General features: G+C 34.7%; 1 protein-coding gene across 10 annotated transcripts in view; it reads right to left on the reverse strand.

The window, feature by feature from the left end:
- Positions 1–12,604, reverse strand: part of WAC (WW domain containing adaptor with coiled-coil) — an 82,338-nt gene that overhangs the window by 10,515 nt on the left and 59,219 nt on the right. For all 10 annotated transcript variants that reach the window (XM_026483507.4, XM_057304653.1, XM_026483505.4 and 7 more), the window contains one exon: positions 1,192–1,437. In XM_026483507.4, coding sequence (XP_026339292.1) covers positions 1,192–1,437 — 246 coding nt within the window. The remainder of the gene's footprint in view (positions 1–1,191; positions 1,438–12,604) is intronic.

Raw genomic sequence — 12,604 nt, forward strand, 5'->3', positions numbered from 1 at the left:
ACTAAAATTCAGGCGTTCAATTTAAGAAACTCCTGAGACTTTTTAAAAACAATAAACAGTGTTCACTGGAACTTCTGATTATACCAGAAATCTAGTCATCAATAGCTAAAAGGCTTAGTAGGTTACGTGGAATTAACTGGGTAAATGGTAGCTATTTCATGCAAATGCTTTATTAGACAAGCTGGCCACTCAAACCCTATAAGAACACCCACTCCAACAATCTTTTAAAAACAAACGTTAAAAAGCTAAATAATTTAAGAACATCATGTATATTCAGAGAACAAAATCTTCTATTCCTGACATTTTCTTATGCTATCATTTCAAACTGTTTCGAAGCCCCACTTCCCCTAGTAAAACATGTACCTATCAAATAGGAGAATGGCACAGTTATCCTAAAAGAATAAAATAAAAATGCAGAAAAGTACAATAAAAACAGAAAATTATTGACCAACTAGCCTGAAATAGCTCCATTTTTAAGATAAAGAACTTAAGCACTTAATACTACTGTTAAATATATTATGTGACAACGTACACAAGTCAAAATCGACTATTCAAAACAGGAAATTTTGCAAAGCTCTTAGGACTATTTGGCTTCTGAATTAAAACTACATCCACTTTTATTCAGACTTCTTTGAGGTAGCTACGTTAAGTAATGTAGTAGCATACTGAAAAAGCAAAGTTGGAATTAGCAATGCAATTAACTAGGAAAACCAGAAAAATGTTATCCATTACCTCCCATCTCAAATTTTTTTTCAAGTATTCTAAGGAACTACCTGAATTCCTACTTTTAGTAGCCTATTTTTAATACTCTAAATAATTATTTACCCATATATACAAGAAGTTTTTTGAAATATGCTAGAATTCAAGTGTTTTTATACAGTTTTGGGAAATGCTCTTAGTTTTCATTAAAAAAAAAAAAAAATTTTACCACACACATTAAGCAGACAGAACAGCTCCAGTAACTACCAAGTACATATCAAATCTAGGAAAAGATACAGAAAAATCCAAGTATTGCTAACTCAATTACAATACCAAAGCCCTTAAACCATGGGGGATATAAATTCGAAAGAATGAAGCTCAAATGGGAATTTTAAAATGAAACAAAGACCATTCCTAAACTGGGGATTTTACTAATTACAGAATTCTGCACAATGCAAATGAATTTAAAAAATTGTCACTATGAAAATTTACCTTCATTTATTTTGGATATGTCCACATTAGAATTATTAAGTTGCAGTGTGGCTTGCAAAGCAGGAAGCAGCTGTCTAAGAAGGTTTGGGTCCTGAAGTAATGGAGGTATTGGTGACTGTGGAACAGGAGAAACAGGGATTGCTGAAGCAGATGTTGGAGGTGCAGATGTCGGATTCAGTCCAGAGGCAGAAGATGTGGAAGGAGTTGTGCAAGAATGTGATACAGATTTGTCTCCTGGTGTAGACTCTAAGTAAAAAGGAGATAACAAGGCTGAAAAAAAATACTTGAATAGAGGAAACTAGAACCAACATCGAAAAATCAACTTTCATGTGCCAAACACCTAACTCAAGTAACCTCATTTAATCTTTCCAAGGTAGCACAGAGGGGGCTTAGTAAATACTTGCCTGATTAGAATAATGAGGTAGGCCATTTTTATATCCCAATTTCATAGGTGAGAAAAGTTCTCTGAACAAGAAAGATTATGTAACTTGCTTGAAATCACAAAACCTGGTTAAAGCAGTGATTCAACCATATTCGTGTCTGATTCTAAAAGTACCATGTTCTGTTTACTAGTAATGCTGTCTCAAACACAGTTATGTATTAACTACACGTTCAAATAAGCTTCTATTAGGATAAAGGGACAATACAATTCTCCTGAACTTAAAGTGGAAATGTTTATGACCACAATAACAATCCTCCCAAATATGACAATGGCCTGAAAACAAATCAGGATTGGCACCATGGTGAGCAATTCCAGAATGGGCTAAGGGGATCAGATGAATGAGACTCCGACTTTGTATTTTTATACTTAACAACTGAGTTTCCAGATTATATACTTTCCTTTTCTATTAAATATATAAAGCAACTAGCTCTATTTGTAGCTTTAAAAATAATCGGCACTAGAAAGGATCCTTTTTAAATAGCAACCCCACCCATAATACTCTATATATTGAGTATTTTAACACCCCCCCCCCAAAAAAGTATGAAACATGCATGGAAAATTACCATTATTTGAAAGCTGTTGTTGCAAAATTATGAATATAGAGTCAATGCAATTGTTATCAAAACCCCAACAGTGTTTTTGGCAGCATCTGACAAGTTCATTCTATTAACTTATTTGAAAAAGGTAAGGGCTAGTACAGCCATGAAATTCATGAAGAAAAAGAACACAGCTAGTGAAATGTGTCTTGCCAGTATAAAAACTTACATTTAAAACAAAACCTAAAAATTTAAGGTAGATTAAACTTCCGTATATATGTTTAAAGTCTTTACAACTAATAGATGAAATCAGGAAGGTATCTTTGACATCTAGATGCCAGAAAATTACAAAAAGCAAACATTCAAAGCACTGATAACCAAAGTACTTTAAGGAACTATAAATGAGAAAAGACAACCTACATAACAGACATGAAATAAAGACATTTTACAGAAGAAACCGGAATGATTTTAAAAAACACAAAAGATGATCAACTTCACTGATAATCAGGAAAATGCAAATTTAAATCAACAGGATATCCTTTTACACTCACCAGAATGACAAAAATTTTAAAAATCTGACAATATTAAAAATTGAAAAGGTCTAACAGGAACTTCACATTTCTGGTGGAGACTAAATTGATATAACCACACGGCAGAACAATTTGGCATTATCTAAGAAATTTGAGATGCACACGCTTAATGACCCACAGTAATTCCCCTTAGGTATAAAAACCTTAGAGAAACTATGATGTATATAAATTGGGAGAAACATTCAACAATTTTTATAATACTACTATGCTTGTTTTTACTTTAGCACAAAACTAGAAACCAACTAAATGTCTACCAACAGAAAGATGAACACTATTTTCACACCATGGAATTTTACTAATACAGTAACTTTAATGGAAGAAAAAAAGACAGAAACAGAGAGCCTCTGGGTAAAAACTTTTAAGATTCCACTATCCAAGATGTTCATACATATTCTTACAATACTGGCCCAAAGACTAAATAGGAAGATTTGCTAAAGAATCTTTAATTTCCCATATACCCCATTTCTCGAAGATTTTCAAGTTCATAAATACATGATATAACCTGAATTAAGACTTCTATTATTATGTATAAAACTTCCAGGAACACTGCATTTGAATATTACACTGCTACCTAATAACTGTAAATCCTCATTTCCAATTCTAAGAACTAAACATTCATTAATCTTCACGTCCCCACAGAAGCTGCGAATTACCAGCAAGCTTACTAAAAAGGGACTCCTCTATCAGTCTTTTTATACCATCACTGTAATAGGAGAACTAGGGGGAACAGCTCTCTGAAGTATGGATCTCACAGCTGCTTTAAAATCATTTCATGGCTATGTTGATCAACTATGATCAAAACTCAAAGTGTAAGACATTTGAATTTTTGTAAGGCATGCATTTTAAAGGAGGGTTATTTAGTCTAGCGGACTGCTGGTATATTCAACTTTGCTGTTCTGGATTCACAGACAAGTGTACAGAAACTTGAATGAAGTAAGATCTTCCCTGTGTAAACCTGTCAGTTATTGTATTTTATGGGGTAATTACAGAGCAGCAGTTTTCTCTAGGATCATATTCCTTAAGGGTAAGCTTAGGGGATATACAGCGTAGGGGCATTCTTCATTAATGTTTAAAATGAAACAAGTTCTGTATTTTTACTTTCTGCATGAACAATCAAATCAGTACTCTTTCTGTTACTTTTACTGTGGCTTTCTTCTGTTTTTAATGATAGGAGAAGGTATAACTGTTTTCAAATGTATTCTGATGCTGCTAAATCTACCCACGGATTTGAAAAATTAGCACAGCTTAAAAACTCTTCAGTGCTGCCCTTCAATCCAAGAAAAGGAAACACCCCAAAATAGAAAACTAATACTTATCACTATGAAGAAATAAAGTAACAAAAACTAAATATCCTTAACTCTCACTTTTAATAAGTTTATTTACCCTAAGGAGAAGTTTCTTTTGAAGTTCTGTGAGAGAAGATCATTGATGAACCAGTTGATACTACTTATTATGAGACCCTTGAACAGCTAACATCTTTACCTAAAGGCCAGAATTTTTCTATTAAAAGGTTTGATTTTGAGTATTAGTTTTCAACAGAATGCGTATCAGAATCATCTATAGACAAAACAAAATAACAGATACCTGGGCTCCACTCCTAATGAACCTGGGGAAGCCCAAGCGTATGTTGAACTTGTAAGGATTCTATGGGTGATTCTGACATCCCTTGATGATTTTTAAAAAAATAGTTTAGAGAGCTTCCAAGGTTGCTTTTGACTTTAAAAATCAAAGGAAACGAAACCAAAATAAAATAAAGCAGCGTAGCGCAAATATACAGGAGTGGAAGTAAGGATAAGATGCAAGACAGGAAAGTGCTAAGTCATTTTTCCAAGGCAGGTCTTCAGCATGCTAGTTTCTTATTGAGGTGTATGTAACTGACACACAACATTTTATTAGCTTCAGGAGTTCAGCACTGTTATCTGTATATACAAGGAAATGATCACCAAACATAGTTACACAATTTGTTTTCTTGTGATGAGAACTTTCAAGATTTATTCTCTTCGCAACTTTCAAATATGCAACAGTATTATTAATCCCATAGCTGCCACACTGCACATCATATCCCCATGCTTTATTGTATAACTGAAGTTTGTACCTTCTGACTTCCTTCACTCATTTCTCCCCTCGGCAACCACCAGTTTGTGCTCTGTATCTGTAAGCTTGGTTTTGTTTTTTTAGATTCTTCATATAAGTATTTCCACACTATCTTAAATAATGGCTCCACTCACCTCGTCTCCCTAAAAGACACATCCATACAAATGCCCTTCCAAAGCATGTTACATGTTAAAGATTTTACCTATTACTTACCTCAATCTACATGTGTTACTGAGAACAATGTACTGAGTTTAATAATATAAATATAAAATGCTAAAAGGCAGTCTTAAGTTTCAGCATTAAAATACTACAAGAGGGGCGCCTGGGTGGCTCAGCCACTAAGCGTCTGCCTTCGGCTCAGATCATGATCCCAGGACCAGGGTCCTGGGATCGAGCCCCGCATCAGGCTCCCTGCTTGGGGGGAAGCCTGCTTCTCTCTCTCACACTCCCCTTGCTTGTGTTCCCTCTCTCGCTGTCTTTGTCAAATAAACAAACAAAACCTTTAAAAAAAATGTTTTAAATAGTACAAAACAAAGGTATTGGTCGGCTACCTTTCCCCTACGTTCTGAGAGCCCTAACGGAGATCAATTTTATTGCCCAGCATCTACTATTATATAGTTTATCATCTTTCCCTTCCATTAGAACTTGAACTTCCTCAGGAGAGGAATTTTGCTGATTTACCTCTGTGGCCCTGGTACAAAACAGGTCTTGGCACCAAGATGGCATCAACATGTACTTGTTGAATGGGTGCCTCACACTGCAATAAAGGCCCAGGTTCAAGTACATGTCCTCTCCCTCTTAACCTCCAGGTTTAGAACTTACGACAATGGGGAGGAAAGCCTAAGGTCTCCATCCATAAATAACAGATAATTAACTGACAAAACAGACAATTAACAGCTTACTTTATGCTATTTTCATGAAGGTGAGTAACTATATACAGTCTTAGAGATAAATTTAACTTCTGTAGGCTTTTATTTTAAATAATCATATAAAATACTAAACCTCTTCTTTTAAAAAAAACACAGAAAAGAGAACTATTTGGAATAAAAAGTCATCAAATATACTTTTTCTCTATATAATTTTAATTAACAATTCTATTTATCTGAAAACTTTCAACCTGGATTCTGTTAGGAAGTAAGGCTAATATACTTACTAATGTGCTTATACAAACTTGTATCAAACATAAATAAAAACTTGGATCTTTGGAAATAAAGACAATTAAATGTACATAAGGGAATAAATGTAGTATTTTGTATTACAAAACCATTTCTTTTTTTTTTTTAATTTTTTTTTTAAGATTTTATTTATTTATTCGACAGAGATAGAGACAGCCAGCAAGAGAGGGAACACAAGCAGAGGGAGTGGGAGAGGAAGAAGCAGGCTCATAGCAGAGGAGCCTGATGTGGGGCCCGATCCCATAACGCCGGGATCACGCCCTGAGCCGAAGGCAGACGCTTAACCGCTACGCCACCCAGGCGCCCCACAAAACCATTTCTATAGGTTCTTCCACTTTTAAAGAATATCATCCTCCAGTCTCATTTACTTTCCCAAGCATTAAAAAAACCTAGCTTCCTTCGAGCATTTTTTCAGTCTCTTACCTAACCTATTTTAAACTTAAACAAACTAAGTCACTTTCCCATCTGACATTTCTAAGACTTACAGACCTCTAACCAACTCTTTAATATGAGCTTTAAAATATGTTATCCTCTGATTTTTTTTGTATATATGCTTTGACAAAACTTTTTCCCCTTTAAAAGCTTGTAAATATGTTTTATTCATTTACATTTCCAATGCTTACCAGTAGGGGGCGTAGCCTACCAAAGACTAAATGTCCCATAAAAATCACATAGAAATCTGTTACTATACCCTTGTTAAGGTTTAAAGTAATATTCACCTCTTCTAATTCTAGGCACCCATTCAAAGTATCCAAGAGCATAAACCAAAGTCAAAATCTATTTCTGACCTACATTTTTCTGCTATGACAAATAATTCCTTTTAGATCTACAATAAGATCTAAAAAGATACTGCACTTTAAAGAGTAAAAAGTACGATACTGCATTTCTTATCATTAATTTCCTCTGATGCTTAGAGAGTTGCTATAATAATATTCAAAGAGACATGTGAACAAAGCTCAAACCACTGATGCAACAAGGGCAGTCTGTTGTTGTATTTTGTAGTAGTAGTGTTACACTGAAGATTACACATAGAGAAGTTACAAAGTAAAGTATTCAAATGTAGTAGGAAAAAAACTGTAATAAGGCAGCTAGGTGACAGCACTTGGTTTATAATCTGTGACTTTCATTGATTTTTAATTTGATAATTCATGAATATGTTAAATCATATATCCACCCAGAACCTTTACAAAGGTACGTAAGTATGGGGCTCCTGCAAAATATATTAAGATATACTTTTGCAAATTGCTTTTTGTTCAATCAAGGAAATCTTTGATAATACATATAAAGAATAAACATATTTTGTAACTTTTAACAGATTTTATTAAAGTGATTCCTGCAATAACCAACTTAGTCCCACCAATTGTGCTTCCTCATATTCCAACTGGTAGTAGTCACTAATCTTAAGGGTGAAAAATCTTATTTTAATCTTAATTTCCAGTATACAATAATCTCTCTCTTGAAATTTTTTACCCTGTTAAAATACATATACCATAAAACTTACCATTTTAACCATTTCTTGGTTTACAACTCAGGGGCAGTTTTAAGTATTTACACATTATTGTGCAAACATCACCACTACACCCATCTCCAAAATTTTTTCATCTCTCCAAACAGAAATTCTATAACCATTTAAACAAGGGCTCCTCCTCATCCCACTCCCTAGTCGCCACTATTCTACTTTCTGTCTCTATGAATCTGCCCATTCTAAGCACTGCATATTAAGTGGAATCAAATTTGTCCTTTTGTGTCTGGCTTACTTCACTTATACTAAGGTCTTCAAGGTTCACTATGTTGCAGCAGCATGTGTCAGAATCTCATTCCTTTTTAAGGCTGAGTAATATTACACGCCCATCTAACAGGTTTTATTTATTTATTGTCCCTCAGCTGATGGGACACTTAGACTGTTTCCACCTTCGGGCTATTGTAAATAACACTGGTACAAACATCAGTGTACCTGTTTGGTTTCCTGACTTTCAGTTCTTTTGGTTATATACCTAAGCACAGAATTGCTTCATCCTATGGTAATTCTATGTTTCATTCTTTGAGAAACCACTAAACTGTATTCCATAGGCGCTGCATCATTTTGCACTCCGGCAAGCAATGCACGAGAGATGCAAAGCATCCTCAAAAACGCTTATTTTCATTGCTGTTTTTGTAATAGTCATCCTAAGGGTGTGAAATGTTATTTTACTGTAGTTTTGATTTGCTTTCCCTAATGTTAAACGCCTTTTCACGTGCTTACTGCCTTGGCCTTGGAGAACATGTCTATTCAAGTCCTTCGCCCATTTTTTAACTAGGCTGTTTCATTTAATTGTTCCGTTATAGGATTTCATATATCTGGATATTAATCCTTTATTAGATACGTGATTTACAATTTACTTCCTCCCATTCTGTGGGTTGTCTTTTCACTCTGGAGTGCCCTCTGATGCACAAAAGTTTCTTAATTTTGATGAAGTCCAGTTCATCTATTTTTTCCTTTGTTGCCTGTGCTTTTTGTGTCACATCTAAGAAATGACAACCAAATCCAACATCATGAAAATTTTCACCTGTTTTCTTCTGAGAGTTTTATAATTTTAGCTCCTAAGTTTAGGTCTTTAACCCATTTTGAGTTCATTTTTATAACTGTAAACCAAGGCTGGCAATCTTAAATTCCTCATATCTGTTGCTAATTTTTCTACTGGATTGTCTTTTTCCTATTGTTTTGGTGTAGTCTTAATGTATCCTTAACGTACTGTTAAATCTGTTACAAGTTATATTCTCCCAATCTGAGATGTGTCCTTTTCAAACCTTATCTCTGTCAGAGAGTTTTAAATGTCTTATGTGTTCAAATCTATCAACATTTTTTTTAAAGGCAAATGCATTCTGGGTCTTGATTTAAAAACCCCTCCCTTACCCCTCAAATTATAAACAGTATTTTCTAATATTCTTTTATCACAGCTATCTCCCCTGTCTCATTATTCAAAGTGTGCCATCTTAGGCTGACTAACATAGTTTTAAACTTACTAAAACAGACTAAATTTTTCCACTAATGTATTCCGTTATTCAACAAAATTTGAGTCACTAAGTCTGTGGCCAGTTTTCCTAATTTTCATGAATAGTTAGTAATCCTAAAAATTATCATAAACCAAAGCAATGGAGGGAGGGCTGAATGTAGCCCACTAAAGCTAGTTAATGACCTACACTGGCTATAAAAGGCTACTGCCTTAATGCACACCAAAGTCTTCAGGTTCATTCAAGTCTACAGACACCATCAAAACATAAAAGGGTTCCAAGTGATTAACTCACACCTCATGTTAATGAATGACTGACTAATCCCCCCTCCCATTAGACTGTGAAACTATGTAACCATTAAAATATTTAGATACATGCCAGCCCTCAGAAGATTAGCATAAGTCACTGAATAGGTCTGCTTCTTTGGCTATTTTGCTTTACTTTTCAAGTTTATCTATGCTAATAAATCATAACTCTAAATTACTAAGTAAGAAACTTGCTAATTAAGGTCATTAAACTCCTCTGACTCTGGCAGTTATTTGGCCAAAGTAATGGTCTCCTGCCTATTTTGTCATTTCATGAATATGGAAGAGAAGGTAGAGTAATAACAATTTAGAATGGTCAATGGAGGCAGGGGGGGGGCAGAGCTGCCTGGATGCCTCACTCGGTTGAGCTTCCCGACTCCGGTTTTGGCTCAGGTCATGATCTCACGTTCATGAGATCAAGCGCCTTGTCATGCTCTGAGCTATGCAGGAAGTCTAGAGATATTCTCTACCCACCCCCCTCCACTCATACTCCCTCTCTTGCTCTCTAAATCAATCTTTAAAAAAAAAAAAAAAAAAGAATAAAGAATGGTTAACAGGATGCCAACTGATAAAAATCAAGTTTTAGGTTTAAAGCACATCACTCTCTACTACTTTGTTTTATGGTTGTCCAAGAGAGTAATCTTGCCAACAGATGTTCAAATGTTACTCTAACAACAAATACAGATCTAAAAGAAGATACCTGACCTTGTTTCACCCTACCTAACGTCAGGATTGTTCCCTACAAAACCAGAGCTTCAAATTCTCCACACTCTCTTCAAGCAAGCACAGACTGAATTTCTTAGGTTCTTTTTCTTTAAAGGCAGAATGGTATTAAACAGATCTAAATCTACTGCTGACATCCTTTAATTAGATTCACAACAAATGTAATACTCTTCTTTTTCTCCAAATACATTTTTTAAACCATGACCACTGCAGATGCTTCCCCAACCCTTAACACACTCATTACCATTCTTTCAGTTATTATCCACCTACAGCAAGTACTGACTGACTGCCTATTACTTTGTCAAGAACTAGGGATAGAGCAATGGTACACAGTAACAAAGATCTCGCTCTCATATTATTTATTACAGCACCCTACCACCGACACCCCCAGATAGAGCTTAGTTATACTATTACCACTTACAACCAAAAGTCAGATCTTACCCAACCATCAACCTTTATAATATAAATTATCTGTTAAAGAAAAAATCAAACAAGGAAATCATATTGATGAGAAGAGTCAAAAGAAGGCTTAACTTGAATAACATTAATGTCTCCGTTGAGGAAAAAAATATTTTTCAAATTAATGGACACTTCACAATTTAGACAATCTGAAAAGATCCAAATTGTTATACATTTAAAAAAATAATACTGCTTTCATTTATATGTGTAAGGAGGACTTGGAAAAGTTATACAATTTTCACTATTTCAACAGTCAATCACAAGGTCATCAAGTTTTTTCCTGTTTAAGTTTAAAATTATTATATAAAGAAGTTATAAAGTTTGTAATTAGCAAACATACTTTGTAGGGCTGAAATTGACTCATCTATCATTTGTTAGGAATTTTGAATTATTGGGAGTCCAAATTAATATAGATTTGTTTGTACCTTTCATTACCTACAGTTTTATGGAGATAACATGAATTTTGGAGAAGGTGCCTCTGACAAAATGTACTTAAACAGTGGCAATGTTCAGGTTCTTATCTAAGAGATACACCACCTTCCCTCACAATGTTGTTTTAAGAAATAAACTAAAATATACAGTAAACACTTAGCACCAAGCCTGGTACAGTTAATTTTTAATGGTACTTAAAAAGTTTGTCAGGAATGGAGCTTGAAGCATGGAGGGAAAGGGCAGAAGGTGAACCAAGTTCAACATGAAATTAACACCTAACCCTAAACACTTTAATTATATGAACTAAAGTTATAATGTGGTAAGTGCTATAATAAACAAATATAAGCACCAGGGCTTAGGAAACACAAACTGGGAGAGGTTAACTGACACTGAGAACCCAAGGACATTAGAGCTGGCTCTTAAGGAAAGAGTACTGAGTTCAACAGCATGGAAGACAGAACATGTCCTTCTTTTCAGCAAAGGCTCAAACCAAGAATAGAACACGCCCTAAGAAATGTATAAGTTTGCAAAGGATGAATTATAAGGAATGGAAGAGTGGAATGTTGGAGATCAAGCTAGTCAGGCTGCAACAAGACTGTCAAGTACTTGCTATAACCTCACTAAGTAGTATGGACTTTATCCTGTGGATAATGGAAAACTATTAGAAGGAAAACACACAATCCAATCTGTATTTTATAATGATGCCACCATAAGTGAATAGTCTGGGTAGAAGGAAGCAGAGCAGTTATTAGAAGGTTATTTCAAAAGAGATGTCCTGAGTTTCAATAATGGTAGCAGCAATAACCAGAGAAAGGATATATATACATAAGATACAGAAGTCAGAATCTAGCATTTGTTGATAGGCAGGTAGGGACGAACGCTGAAGAACAAGAAAGAGTTGGGAGGATAGTGTAGTTACTTACTGAGAACCTGAAAATAAGTTGTGGGGAAAGGGAGGAATCTGGGAGACACCAAGTGCTTACCGAAAGGAAGCAGATATATCCAAGAGTTAGAAATTAAGATTTGGGAGTCACTTTTGTAGACAAGACTGCCCGGCAAAAGGGAACACACTGAGCAAGCAAAAAAGAACAAAACACAGCAAAAGGCTGAAAAATACTGGTATTTAAGGGGAGAGAAGAGAAATAGGAAATTGAAGGCTAGCAGTATTCCAGAAGCCAAGCAAAAAAATTTCAAAAAGGAGGTAAGAGCTAAGAGTTAAATGAACAAGAGATGAAATGAGATAAAGACTTTTTAAAGGCCATCAGATTTTTTTAACTGACCAGGATTTTAAAATAAAATTTCTGTGACCAAGTAATTAAAACTTTAAGAATTGAAGAACCGTTACTGTCCTTTAGGAAGTACTATCATATTAACAATTACAGCATTTTTCAGATTTCATCTCTCAAAAATTCTCTTTATAGTACTGATTAAATTCTGCATCAGGGTAAATATGACTTACACATATGGATTTTGATACAAACCATCTTAGGGGAATCTGACAACATTTGGAACCACCTGTTTATAATGCAGTAAGCCCTATACAATAAAAGTATGTGGCTTAATAATGTCATGAGGACTACAGACGAAATCCAAATAACATGCATAAAAGGAAATGTAGAAGCAAAAGAAATCTAATTATGAGAACCCTTTGTCAGCAAATTAAATC

Source organism: Ursus arctos, unplaced genomic scaffold (assembly GCF_023065955.2).
Source record: "Ursus arctos isolate Adak ecotype North America unplaced genomic scaffold, UrsArc2.0 scaffold_30, whole genome shotgun sequence".
NCBI classification, from domain to species: Eukaryota; Metazoa; Chordata; class Mammalia; order Carnivora; family Ursidae; genus Ursus; species Ursus arctos.